The sequence below is a fragment of the Oncorhynchus kisutch genome, linkage group LG17 (genome assembly GCF_002021735.2).
Source record: "Oncorhynchus kisutch isolate 150728-3 linkage group LG17, Okis_V2, whole genome shotgun sequence".
NCBI classification, from domain to species: Eukaryota; Metazoa; Chordata; class Actinopteri; order Salmoniformes; family Salmonidae; genus Oncorhynchus; species Oncorhynchus kisutch.
Window position 1 is genome coordinate 43885920 of NC_034190.2, and position 14979 is coordinate 43900898.

Genomic DNA, 14979 nt, shown 5'->3' on the forward strand with positions numbered 1-14979 from the left:
GCAAAACATTAAATGAAAACAAATAAAAATGTGTAAACATCTAGCCCAGGGGTGTCAAACATATGGCGTGGGGGCCAGATCTGACCCGCGAGGAGGTCTAATCCGGCCCGCGAGTTATAAATAATATTCCAAGAACATATATATACACAGTGCCTTGCGAAAGTATTCGGCCCCCTTGAACTTTGCGACCTTTTGCCACATTTCAGGCTTCAAACAAAGATATAAAACTGTATTTTTTTGTGAAGAATCAACAACAAGTGGGACACAATCATGAAGTGGAACGACATTTATTGGATATTTCAAACTTTTTTAACAAATCAAAAACGGAAAAATTGGGCGTGCAAAATTATTCAGCCCCCTTAAGTTAATACTTTGTAGCGCCACCTTTTGCTGCGATTACAGCTGTAAGTCGCTTGGGGTATGTCTCTATCACATCTATCACATTTTGCACATCGAGAGACTGACATTTTTCCCCATTCCTCCTTGCAAAACAGCTCGAGCTCAGTGAGGTTGGATGGAGAGCATTTGTGAACAGCAGTTTTCAGTTCTTTCCACAGATTCTCGATTGGATTCAGGTCTGGACTTTGACTTGGCCATTCTAACACCTGGATATGTTTATTTTTGAACCATTCCATTGTAGATTTTGCTTTATGTTTTGGATCATTGTCTTGTTGGAAGACAAATCTCCGTCCCAGTCTCAGGGTCTTTTGCAGACTCCATCAGGTTTTCTTCCAGAATGGTCCTGTATTTGGCTCCATCCATCTTCCCATCAATTTTAACCATCTTCCCTGTCCCTGCTGAAGAAAAGCAGGCCGAAACCATGATGCTGCCACCACCATGTTTGACAGTGGGGATGGTGTGTTCAGGGTGATGAGCTGTGTTGCTTTTACGCCAAACATAACGTTTTGCATTGTTACCAAAAAGTTCAATTTTGGTTTCATCTGACCAGAGCACCTTCTTCCACATGTTTGGTGTGTCTCCCAGGTGGCTTGTGGCAAACTTTAAACGACACTTTTTATGGATATCTTTACGAAATGGCTTTCTTCTTGCCACTCTTCCATAAAGGCCAGATTTGTGCAATATACGACTGATTGTTGTCCTATGGACAGAGTCTCCCACCTCAGCTGTAGATCTCTGCAGTTCATCCAGAGTGATCATGGGCCTCTTGGCTGCATCTCTGATCAGTCTTCTCCTTGTATGAGCTGAAAGTTTAGAGGGACGGCCAGGTCTTGGTAGATTTGCAGTGGTCTGATACTCCTTCCATTTCAATATTATCGCTTGCACAGTGCTCCTTGGGATGTTTAAAGCTTGGGAAATCTTTTTGTATCCAAATCCGGCTTTAAACTTCTTCACAACAGTATCTCGGACCTGCCTGGTGTGTTTCTTGTTCTTCATGATGCTCTCTGCGCTTTTAACGGACCTCTGAGACTATCACAGTGCAGGTGCATTTATACGGAGACTTGATTACACACAGGTGGATTGTATTTATCATCATTAGTCATTTAGGTCAACATTGGATCATTCAGAGATCCTCACTGAACTTCTGGAGAGAGTTTGCTGCACTGAAAGTAAAGGGGCTGAATAATTTTGCACGCCCAATTTTTAAGTTTTTGATTTGTTAAAAAAGTTTGAAATATCCAATAAATGTCGTTCCACTTCATGATTGTGTCCCACTTGTTGTTGATTCTTCACAAAAAAATACAGTTTTATATCTTTATGTTTGAAGCCTGAAATGTGGCAAAAGGTCGCAAAGTTCAAGGGGGCCGAATACTTTCGCAAGGCACTGTACTTGCAAATGACTGAAATCAAATCCAAACTGTGTAGAAATGACAATGGACCTACATTATTAGTTTCTTCACTGTGTCCAGCTCACTAATAATCACCGAAATGAAAGCTAGAAAGTCAAGGAGCATAAAAATTCCAAGAACGATGGATAGAGGACCATTTATATATCTCGCGGAAATATAACCAATTTTCAGTGCAGCCCTACGGACCTCGAAGAAGGAATGCGGCCCCCGGGGAAAATTAGTTTGACACCCCTGATTTAGCCAATGATACATCCTGTTTTTATGGATGGTAACCGTGGTGACTGGCTACCACACAGGGGGGCCGAGTGAGTGCCCGAAATGAGTAGTGTTAAATCAGTGGTTCGAATTTGTTGTGCTTGACAGGAAGTTACATCACCACAGTCCTGCCCTAGGCTCCTTGGCTGCTCTGAGCATGAGCAGTCCTCAGTGATAGGTTATGTAAAAAGTCGCTGCCAGCCAAGCTCGACAAAATCTCCCTCCCTCTGCTCAGGTCAAACCTCAGCTACGTATATCCCCCTGCCCCTTCCACACTTAGCAGGATTAGAGTTTATTTAGGTCTCCATAAACATTTACACAGTGGGAGGGTGATGATGATGCTGGCTGAATGTACAATACTGCATTGAGTTTTAAGATGACTGTATAATAGCCCATAACATGAACATTATCCAGGGACAGATCGGTGTTCCTTAGCCATCTCCTCTGACTGTCATTGTCATGAATGGCATGCCAACGATAGAAGGGTTGGCTACGGCACAGAGAGATCTGGGACCAGGTTAGGCAAAGAAGTATAGTAATGGCAGAGTTACATTCTGTGAAATTGCCTATGATAGCTATCTACTACGACATTATTTATAGACAATTACTATTTTGGGAGATACATAGGCAGGATAAGACGAAGAGTGGAATTACAGCCTATATGACACGCTATGGGGAATCATGGGAAGGGGATGTATATACAGTATGTTCAACCCCAATGGTTTTTGCTATCCCCCAGTCTTTTGCAAATAGACATGGCTTTTTCAGCTATTGAATGAGGTGAACACTGCATACTGCAGGTAAAAATATATCTCATCAAATCTTTTGAGCTAAGTATGTAACGCAGGGGTGGGTGCAGCTCCTGTCCTCTTTCCCTTTCTGATCAACCACTCTTCTAACCCTGTACGTTGCATTTAAATGGAGTCCGTGTGAGGCGATACTGACCACGTAGAGTTGCTTCCACAGCACGCCCCATTCCTGCAGGGTGGAGGTGGTCTCAGTGATAATGGGATCTTCCAGAGGCACCACCGTCTCACACAGCCTAGGGTGAGACACACACAGTTATAGAAACAGAGTCAGACACTCGAAAACCTAAAACTGACAGAGACATATCTGCCGACAGTACAAATAGAGAAAAACAAAAACACAATTGAACGAACCAACACACGCACACTTCGATCACTGCCCTGTGCTGGCACTGTCATGACATAACTCTTTCATGATGGAAAAAACTATATTTCACTCAATTGTGAAATTAGGATTATAAAGGATCACTAGAGCAAAACCACAACGGACAATTTATATTTCAGAGTGCCAACCATGACACTAAATGAAAGACAAGAGAAAGACCTTAAGCAGGAGAAAAGGAGAAGATAGCCAGATTATGTTGTGAAATGTGGTTCTCTGCACTCTGGCTTTGGATTCTATAATGTATTGCATACATTTGTTCTATAGAAAACATGTCTAGTTAAAAACACAAGACAGTCCATCCATTACATAACAAGCCAGAATTATACTATAGCTCTGATGCCCTGGGAGAACCTGTAAGTGTTTTCATATCATTAACTAGACTAAACTGCAATGCACATTTCCCAAATTCAACCCTTTGAGCAGGGAAGTGTAATAATGACAATTTCCAAGTTTGCACCTGTTTTAGAAGCAAACGAGAGCTCTCTGAATGTGTGTTATAAGTGCACAGGAGGGTGGTGATATAACACTATGAACGATCCTCCCAGTCCACACTGTCACTGATCCCTGCCTGCAGATCTAATCTCCATCAACACTGGCTGGTATAAGAGCTTGCCTGCCTCCCTTTGTCTTTGCACTGCCCTCTTTCTGCTTCCACTGCCATGAACAGCTTGTGTGCCTTAAACAGCAGCACAACTCAGATGACCACTGGTGTTGTGTGTGTCCGTGTGTGTGTGTGTGTGTGTGTGTATGTGTGTGTGTATGTGTATGTGTGTGTGTGTGTGTGTGTGTGTGTGTGTGTGTGTGTGTGTGTGTATGTGTGTGTGTGTGTGTATGTGTGTGTGTATGTGTGTATGTGTGTATGTGTGTGTGTGTATGTGTGTGTGTGTGTGTATGTGTGTGTGTGTGAGCATGCTTCACTGGCAGAGCAGACCTAATGCCGTTTAACTACAGATCCTCACAGATCAGTGATGAGGGAAACGAGGCAACAGAAATGGGTGGGACATGCACACACCACCCCATTGTTGATTAATAAGTCTTACCCAATGGCAGCTCTACAATATGTTGTGGAAAAGATAGAGCTTCCTTTGGCTTCCATTAACCAGTGATTCTCCACCTTATATCTGAAATTATTGGCACCCTTGATAAAGCTGAGCAAAAAAAGACTGTATAAAATAAATACAAATATTGAGCTGCTGTATGCAACGACAAAAAAAACAAAAAGGGAAATTATACAATTTCTCAGAGAAAGAAAGAAACATTTCTGAGATTGGAGAACACATTGGGAGGGATCTTAGACAATTCCTCCATACAGAATCTTTCCAGATCCTTGATGTCCTTCGTCTGTACATTTTGCAAGGGTCATCACAGTCTCCAGACTTAAACCCCAGTGAAAACCTGTGGTTTGAATTGAACGGGGAAGTCCATAAGTACAGAACGAAGGACATCAAGGATCTGGAAAGATTCTGTATGGAGCAATGGTCTAAGATCCCTCCCAATGTGTTCTCCAATCTCATAAAACATTTAGGAAAAAGGCTCAGTGCTTTTATCCTCGCAAGGGGAGGGTGCTGGAGTATTGAACAGAGGGGTGCCAATAACTTTGACCCTCATCTTTTTTTGTTTCAACAAAATCTCTTGCTCTGAGCAATTGTCGTAAAATAATATAATTTCCCCATTGTTTTTGCAGACAATATAGCTCAGTATTTGTATTATTCACTTGATATAGTAGTTTTTGCTCATCATTATCAAGGGTGCCAATAATTTTCAAACCTGAATGTATCTCTGACAAACTGGGCTCATATGATTTAACAGGAAGAGACTCACCCTCTGTTGGTGACTGTGGATTTCTTCAGGTGGACATAGTTGGTTGGGAATATACCCTGATGGATGGAAAGGGCAGAGGTAGAAGAGAAAAATGTAGCAAGGTGCTGCAACTGAAGACCGTAGTCCTGTGCTCTGCATGCATGTAAACAGTATGTCCCACATGTTGCATGTGTGTGTCCCTGTGTTGTACATGATATGCATTGGTCAACTGTAATGTGGAGCAGTAGTTAGAGGAGCGGAGTTCTTGACAGACGAAAAACTACTGTAGCAACAAGCTACGCTTAGATTGTGGCTATTTTAATACTGCTCTAACTCTCTGACACACACAAACTGAATATGCAGCAGCTCAGCCACAATTGTCGCTTAGCTGGGAAGGGCATGAGAGACAGAACAGTGCCAACTGCAACCCTTGCAGTTCCTCTCTCTGGCTCTAATCTGCCAGATGTGATGAATTGGGCACAGTGAGCACAGTTAATTGTGGCAGCTCAGGGAGAGTATGAGGGCAAGTGAGGGAGCGTGGGAGGAAGAGTACATAAAAATGGAGGCGTATTGGTGGGGGACTTTAACTAGCTGATGAGAGTAGTGAGAGCAGAACGGGCATTGGCATCCCATAAGACCTCTAGCTATCTGGCAGGATTGTGAGGAGTTTTAGTGTGTCTTTCTGGAACAGTATGTTACCTGACAACTCAATCTGACTGACCTTTTATTTCAGCTTGACTCAGAAGAATGATGAGACAGCAGAGGTATTGTCTATCACTGTCATGACATTGAAGAGGAGTAAAACCACATACAGATCTGGGACCAGGGCCAGACTAAGGTATCACAGGTTCTTCACTGGTTTCACAGCTTATTAAGATACTGACTGAATGAGGCCTCCCGAGTGACACAGTGGTCTCAGGCACTGGGGCTGTATCACAACCGGCCGTGATCGGGAGTCCCATAGGGTGGCACACGATCGGCCCAGCGTCGTCCAGAATATGGGAGGGTTGCTTTATTGTTCATTGTGTGAATCCTTGTTGTGTGCCGGGCGCCTGCAGGCTGACCTCGGTCGTCAGGTGAACGGTGGTTCCTCTGACACAGTGCGGCTGGCTTCCGGGTTAAACAGGCGGGTGTTAAGAAGCGCAGTTTGGCGTATCATGTTTCAGAGGACGCATGACTCGACCTTCACCCGTTTGGAAGTTGCAACGAAGAGACAAAATCGAAATTGTGAAGAAAAAGGGGGTTTTAAATGTTTTTTATAAAAAGCTACTCAGTGATTGGTATCATGTGTCAGACATTTTGATTTGGAACATGAAGCCGAAAAAACAGGTACAGTTATAAACATGGTTTACTGAACAATTGATTGGATCGGAAGTGGATGCGTCAGTAATATATATTAACCATGAACTGCAGTGCAGAACAGATCGATGGCAGCAGCTATAGTGGAACATTGCCTGGAGGTGCTGGACCTATTTAGTTCAAACATAGTGTACGTACACATCCAACAAACTTCCACAGGTGCAGGCAGGTACTAATAATACCATAGAAAAAATTAAGATGAATGCCTGCACACTTTGTGATCGAATTCAAATCGAAAGGAAACCCTGTTTGTCATTTTGTGATGTATTTTTGCATTTCTGTGCATCTTACTGTACCTTTTGGAGACAGTGTGTTAATGGAGCTCTACCTGGAGGTTAGGTTTGCCAGTTTACATGGAACTGCATGTCAAAACAGCAGCCTGAGCAGGCTCTCTGGAGGGAATGTACTAGCAGGAGACACCTGATAGTGGGTGGGTGGATGGGTCGGTGTCTCTCGCTCTCAACACAAATGGCTTCATGCTTTTTATCTTAGATGCAAGTACCAACGTATTCTCCCATTGCACTCATCTCATTGGAAGCAAGATGAAGTGTACAGTAAACACAGTGCCACATTGTAGGCCTCTGTGTGAGTGGTAGAAACACTTTTTAACACAGATGATCCATCAGTATGTATGTGTGGGTGTGGAAGGTGAACTGATAAAATAAATGGTGTAACTCTTATTGTATATGTACTGCTACTCATCCAATACAACGCCTCCAGAAATCCAAAGTGTGCATCGTATTCTCTGCCACACAGAGAGGAGAGAAAATATGGTAGATTGCACCTAACACATACTAATTGCGGTGCCCAAACATGACAACACTAAGAAAAGTAAGCATGCTGAACTTGAGGTTTGCATGAGGAATCACTTTGCTGTGAATAAATAGCTTCAAACAAACAGTGGCTGATAGCTGCCTGGTCAAACAGGACCACTCTCAATAATAGCGGCAATACAAGTAGTGAATGTAAAGTGTGATTCCAAAAGAAAAAAGGCTGATGTGTTTACCTTGATTGAAGGCTTCTTGGTGGAAAACCCTCTGTACCAACCTAAAGAGAAACCAAAGATTCATAGTCTCTGTTCAGCTGGTTGATATGTCCACACACATACCACAAAGTGCTTTTTTTAGATGACGGTAAAGTGAGTATACTATACAATGTTATTCTCTATAAACTGTTACCCAGCAGCTCTTACCTTCACTCTTCTCCAGGATCTGCACCGTCTCTCCTATCTCCAGAACCAGGGCCTGACATACTGAGCCCCGGAAGTTACAAATAACTGAGAAAAAATAAAAAGGGTAAACATTATAAACTTCATGAAGTTATGTCTGTTTCTGTTTTAGCCAACGTGTTTGTTTTTTATGATATTGTTTATTCAGTGAATAGAGATTACTCAAAGACTCAAAGCTCTGCTCATCATTACATCCCTTTCCTGTAAACAGAAACAGTCAAGTGCCCAGCCTAAGGATGAGATACTCTGTCCTTGGCTTTATCCTTGTGTTACTTTCCACAAGGTGCATCCCTCCCCATCAGTCATCTTTTCAAACAGCATGTGTTTTGGTTTGTCACGGAGCTGTTAACAGCTTTTTATTTTATTTTAAATAAGCCGTTTCCTGCAAACAGTCCTCGCAAAAGATCCCCAGCTCAACCAACTGGAAACAGGCCCCCCTCCCTGAAGTGTGTAGGCATTTTAAAAAGGCAATTGATTCTTAAGCAGTCCTGATTTTAATACAATGTAAAGTTAATTCTCCAAATATGGACTCTACACATAGCACACATTCTGCTGCTAAACAGTAGGGGTAAACGCTCCTCCATCATATCTGTGCATAAATCTTCAATGCTGAACTGAACCGTGTGCTGTCTGTGTGTTCTCACTGCAGCATAAATTCAACCAATGCCCTTTAAAGTATGCAGAGTACTGCTGGCTGAATCAAATACTGTGACTCAGAGAACATGATTAAGGATGCATTAGCGCCATCTTCAGGGGACCCGTACTATAGAGTACTACCTTTAATACCTCTTAAATGGTGCATCAGTCGAGGAGCAGAGTAACTTAACAGCAGAACAGAGATGTAATGTCTACAGGCATCAGTACAAGGCAAACTTGTTTGGCGACGACAGGGCTCCATTCACGATTCCAAAACCCACAAATGGTGGCCCTTGGAGGAGAGTTCTGTGTGAGTCATTATGCTAATGACCCAGTCAGGGGACCCAATGAGTGGGGGGAGGGGAGAAGGGAGAGGCCAGAGCACTTGTTCGGTTTGTAGGAAACGAGCACTTAGTTCCTCTGCTACGGTAGCTATGGCAACAGATCATCTATAAAACTGTAGGGCTTTCTTCACTGTATAACTGCTGCAGGGATCTGGGCATTTTAAAAAGGCAGGAATATAGATGTGCTGCTGCTGCGCACAGGGTCCAAATCACAAGCACAGGGCATAGATCAGATGGAGAGAGAGAGATGGAGCGAGATAATCTGAACATATAACCATCTAAGTGACAAGAGAGAAAGACTTGAAGAGGGATCTTCTTGTCACCTTCTCTAACTCTGCTTCAGGTCTATTACCAACCTGGCCTAAACATTCTCTACTTCAAAGTCCTTGTCTTTTAATGTCCCCTAGTTTGTGTAAGTTGCTTAATTACACTGGAACCATTATGAGACCCTCAGCAGAGTGCCCATGTCAGAACAAGATGGGACTGTTTTTGGAGATTGGAGATTGTGGTTCTATTTCACAGGCTCTGTTGTCACTGCTCTTTACTTGGATTTGAAATATTCCCTTGCTGAAATGTGGATCCATGTTTTATCACTATTCCCCATATTGTGCCTCAAAAGTAATGTATTATATAGTATATTCAATTACATCACTATTCCCCATGTTGTGCCTCAAAAGTAATGCATTATATAGTATATTCAATTACATCACTATTCCCCATGTTGTGCCTCAAAAGTAACACACTATATAGTATCTTCAATTACATCACTATTCCCCATGTTGTGCCTCAAAAGTAATGCACTGTATAGGGAATTAGGTGTCATTTGAGACGCAAATTCAGAAATAAACAAGCAAATCTGCATTACTAAAAAGTATTGAACTCCCTTCCTTTTCCATCTATCAATCACAGGCCTACTGGGGTGGTGCCCATCACCACCCCAACAGTATAGTTACTGTACAATGCAGCAATACAGGGAGTGACCGTAACAACAGTTGAGTTCAGAGTTCAGATTCAAAGTGAAAATGTTGATGTGCGAGTACAGTAGGGTGTGTGATAAATGAGACCTGGCAGAAGCAAGGCATTTCCACAATCAACAACCAGTGTGAGTAAAATAGTAGCCAACAGTGAACGGTAATGGCAGTGTTCACTCATCGGAAAACACAAACCAAGACAGAAATGTACAGTAAAAGTAGTGAAGTGAGAGAGTAATATCTAAATGGGCAAAAGGAAAAATGTATGAACTATGTTAGAGTATTAGGTTGCATGAAGTGCCACTGTTGATGATTTGCAACAAACTGATGTTAGTTGAGGAGCCTGCTTATGATAGCTATTAAGTCTGAATATGGCATAACTGTGTTAGGAAGTTGTTCCTTAATTCCTCAACTTTGGAATTCAGATGAATCTTATTTTTGCAGAGATTCAGCTGAAGCCATTTTTTTTAAAGGCAACAGCAGTTTATGTGGGCCCACAATGTACAATGATGGTAGGCAGATGCTGCAGTTTTGTGCTCCCTGCAGTGTGAAAACAGAGAAGGGCCACACACACACACACAAACCCACCCAACCACCCACACCAACAGAGAGAAAGATACTTACTTACACACACCCACACACACACAGAGAAAGAGACTTGCCTACACAGATGACAGAGATCAAGGTTAAGTCAGTATTGCTTTGTAAATTAGTAAGCCAATGTTGTGGAGTTACAGGCTCCTATCAGTCATCCTTTGTTAGGTTTGTAAAGTGAACAAGAGAAAAAAAAGCTCAGTTGAATTGATCCTTGCTTTTTAAAACAGTGTTTACATTGTTCACTTTTATATCACATGGATGTCTACAAAGCCTTTTGTATAGTTGTCTATCTATTCAACCCAGGTCTTTACAGTGTGTGTCACTCTCTCACTCCCCAGGCTAAATCAACCATGCAAATAGCCTCATTCAAATATGCACAGCACACAAATTTATCATTACTATGCACCAATTTGTGTGGTCATCAAAATGACACAATTTGGGAAAAAACATGTTTTATAGAACTATTCATCAAAATGAAAATCAAAGTAGTTTCTCTGGCGATAAGATAATGAACTCTAGACTGAAGTCACAGTCATCCAAGAATGATCTATCTATTCTTTCACCACAGACATACACATCACTCATTGTAAATATTGCTTAATGGAACATGGAGGTAAGTAGGTTACTGCTCTCTCAGTTCAGCTTTGATTCTGTGTTGATGGAAACATTTAGCAGACAGACAGCACACATGGTCAGGAAAACAAAGCTGAGAGAGACAGACATACTGTACTAGATTGTACTGTACTATGCCCTGAAGGGCAGTTTAAAGGGCAGCGAGCATCAAACCCCACCAACAAGAGTAAATGCAACCCTACATCTCTTTTTGGGGCAACTTCACATGAACCGAAGCAAAAGCAATGTATTTACATAGTAAATTGTTGACAGGGACAGCATAACAACAGTACACAGAGGGTGAGCATTGTTTCTGAGGAGGCTTTATGGTACCATAAAGAATGTACAGAAAGGAGTACACTAGCAGATGGCTGATAAAGGGACAGTTCACACAAATTTTAAAAAATGACATATCCCATTCAAGTCACGGGACGATATCAGAAACTTTCACACATCGAATGAAATCATATATAAGCAACTTTGTTGAGCTTCACAATCAAATCTAGATGTTTTCAGATGATGTGCAAAAAAATGCTAATATTGGTCCCATGACTGGAAACAGTGCCAGGGACACTTAAACAAAGCACAGATTGCTGTCATACCTTGTCCATAGAAAGCTTGCCGGGTAATGAAACCAATGTGTAATTTTGTAACGTGGGTGAACGAAATAATTTGAAAGACATTTACAATAGGGGGAAAAAAACTGTAGCTCTTGACAAATACTAAATAAGGATCATATGAGAAAACACTTTTCCATCAAGCAATTATCCCTTTAAACTGCGGCATCTTTACTTGCAAGACTACAGAGAAACTACAGAGAAATACATGTCTTGAAGGACATCACATTACTGATGTACAATGCGTCTTACCCTTTCTGACCACTGTATGCAGTTCATTCTTAAATCTGTGATTGTTTTACTATTATTTAAGTGCTGTATTGAATAGAAACTTCCTGGATGCTTTCAGAGCCAAACCAAAACATTACTGGTAGGGCTGGTGATCACAGTGAAGCGCATCACAGATTAGTTCCTTTAGTCACAATGCATTACTGGAATGGCTAAGCATGCAGACCCCGGAGGTCCTGCTTCTCTCCTAGATTTCAGTAACCCTGTCCCAGATACTCAAATGGCAAAGTAAAAAATGACACAAGAGCCTTTTCTGTTTGGCCCAATGAGTCATGCTGTTCAGCATGACCTGAATGCACGCTCACTCAGACACACACCGCATCACTGGGCTGTTCTCAGGTCCTGCTAACCTAAGGACTTCTGCCACGCGAGTGCCCGAGTGCTTTTGTCAGATCTGATTTCAGAACAGCAACCAGATCTGTCTGAGTGAGCATGGCACCCATCTGCAGTGGAGATCACATGACTACTTGATGACCACGTTACCTTTTATTACATTTCAAAAGAGAAAACACTCAAACACATACACAGATGTCACCAGACACACATGCCGCCCACCTACATACAGTCGGTTAAGGACATCTATGTTGTGCATGACAAGTAATTTTTTCAACAATTATTTACAGACAGATTATTTCACTGTATCACAATTCCAGTGGGTCAGAAGTTTACATAAACTAAATTGACCGTGCCTTAAAACAGCTTGGAAAATTCCAGAAAATGTCATGGCTTTAGAAGCTTCTGATTGACTGACATGATGTCAATTAGCCTATTGGAGGTGTACCTGTGGATGTATTTCAAGGCGTACCGTCAAATTCAGTGCCTCTGCTTGACATCATGTGAAAATCAAAGGAATATTAGCCAATACGTCAGAAAACAAGATTGACCTCCACAAGTCTGGTTCATCCTTGGTAGCAATTTCCAAACGCCTGAAGGTACCACGTTCAACTGTACAAACAATAGTTCGCAAGTATAAACGCGATGGGATCATTCAGCCATCATACCACTCAGGAAGGAGGCGCCTTCTGTCTCCTAGAGATGAACGTACTTTGTGCAAAAAAGTGCAAATCAATCCTAGAACAACAGCAAAGGACCTTGTGAAGATGCTGGAGGAAACGGGTACACAAGTATCTATATCCACAGTAAAAACCAGTCCTATATCGACATAACCTGAAAGGTCACTCAGCATGGAAGAAGCCACTGCTCCAAAACCACCATAAAAAAGCCAGACTACGGTTTGCAACTGCACATGGCGACAAAGATCATACTTCTTGGAGAAATGTCCCCTGGTCTGATGAAAAAAAATAGAACTGTTTGGCCATAATGACCATCGTTATGTTTGGAGGGGGAGGCGTGCAAGCCGAAGAACACCATCCCAGCGGTGAAGCACGGGGGAGGCAGCATCATGTTGTGGGGGTGCTTTGCTGAAGGAGGGATTGGTGCACTTCACAAAATCGATTGTATCATGAGGAAGAAAAATTATGTGGATATATTGAAGCAACATCAAGACATCAGTCAAGAAGTTAAGCTTGGTCGCAAATGAGTCTTCCAAATGGACAATGACCCCAAGCATACATCCAAAGTTGTGGAAAAATGGCTTAAGGTCAACAAAGTCAAGGTCTTGGAGTGGCCATCACAAAGCCCTGACCTCAATCCTACAGAAAATGTGTGGGCAGAGCTGAAAAAGTGTGTGCGAGCAAGGGGGCATACAAACATGACTCAGTTACAGCTCTGTCAGGAGGAAGGGGCCAAAATTCACCAAACTTATTGTGGGAAGCATGTGGAAGGCTACCCGAAACGTTTGACCCAAGTTAAACCAAATACTAATTGAGTGAATGTAAACTGACGCACTGGGAATGTGATGAAAGAAATAAAAGCTGAAATAAAATCACTAGACTATTATTCTGACCTTTCACATTCTTAAAATAAAGTGGTGATCCTAACTGACCTAAGACAGGGAATTTTTACTAGGTTTAATGTCAGGAATTGTGAAAAACTGAGTTTATATGCATTTGGCTAAGGTGTATGTAAATTTCCGACTTCAACTTATTTCTATATTGAGTTGCACTTGAGCCGATGCATGTGGAGGTGCAAGGGCATGCCAATGTCAGAGCCACATGAGGGGCAGATGTTTCTGAACCAGAGTGAGAAGTGAATACAGTCATGTGTACAGCTATTGCCAACTACCATATCACCTCACTACCACCAGATACAACTGTTGGAACTACCTGCAAATCACCTGCTAAATTTGGGAAGAGGACACAGGGGTGAGATACTGTATAGTGACGAAGACATTCACAGAGATGTATTATGTCCAATAAAAAAAACAAGCAAACAAATAATGAGGTTGTCTAAAAGGAGATATTCCATTTTTCATTATTTGTGTTCTACGTGTTCTCTTTGTTAGCCTGTGCCCATTAAGATAAGATGGGAGGAATGAGGCCCACAGAGAAGAGTACAGCAGCTTTTAGACAGTATGGTAGAAGTTACCTCTAAAAAAGATCTAGGATCAGATACCGCCCTTCGTTTTAAACTGTATAGTAGAAGTTGCCCCAAACGCAGATCTAGGAACAGATACAATTGCCCCAATCCTGACCATTGGGTGTATGAAGAAATGTGTCCCAAATGCAAGTCAGACTCCAAGTAGATACTTCCAATCAAAACTGAAAACTCAATGTCAGTTTGTAGCTTTCAACATGGGACATGGTTTTCACAAGGACAGCTTCAAATATCAAGCATCAAACCTTAGCAGCAGCCCACAAATCTGATGAATATGATGTGGCTTTTGTTTACTCTGGCAAAATTCTGAGTAGTAGAGCAAAATGGACACCGCGGGTCTCCTAACAGTGTGCAGTCCTATGCCTCTGGCTGTAGCCTACGCCGGTGTTTTTCAAATCGTGGGCCTACGTACAGGGTTTCACATTTTGTTCTAACCACCACTAACACGCGTGACTATTAGTTGATTAGCTGAATCAGGTGTGTGCACTGCAATGTTGCGCTTACAAAATTGTGCCACCGGAATTGACAAACGCTGGTCATATTCGCTGCTTTCTGCGTTTCAGCACCCTGGACAGCGACACGCGCTTGGTTGAAGCATAATCTTCAGCACCACGGACAGCGAAACGAAAAGGATGGCTGGTTAAATCAAAAGGTACAGTACACTGTGTGCTCTCAAACTGTTGTTTCTCTCCCGTTCTCCACCAATGACTTCTCTTTGTTGAACACAAATCAATAGTTCTGGAGTCTGGGTATTTATCGCACCCATACTACAACAAT

At 42.1% G+C, this 14979-nt stretch overlaps 1 protein-coding gene across 3 annotated transcripts in view; it reads right to left on the minus strand.

The window, feature by feature from the left end:
* The window catches only part of LOC109907722 (dedicator of cytokinesis protein 3), a 63328-nt gene that overhangs the window by 46777 nt on the left and 1572 nt on the right, over nt 1–14979 (minus strand). For all 3 annotated transcript variants that reach the window (XM_020505878.2, XM_020505874.2, XM_020505879.2), the window contains exons 2-5: nt 7606–7689; nt 7420–7460; nt 5076–5131; nt 3009–3105 (exon numbers count right to left, since the gene is read on the minus strand). In XM_020505878.2, the coding sequence (XP_020361467.1) occupies nt 3009–3105; nt 5076–5131; nt 7420–7460; nt 7606–7689 (278 nt within the window). The remainder of the gene's footprint in view (nt 1–3008; nt 3106–5075; nt 5132–7419; nt 7461–7605; nt 7690–14979) is intronic.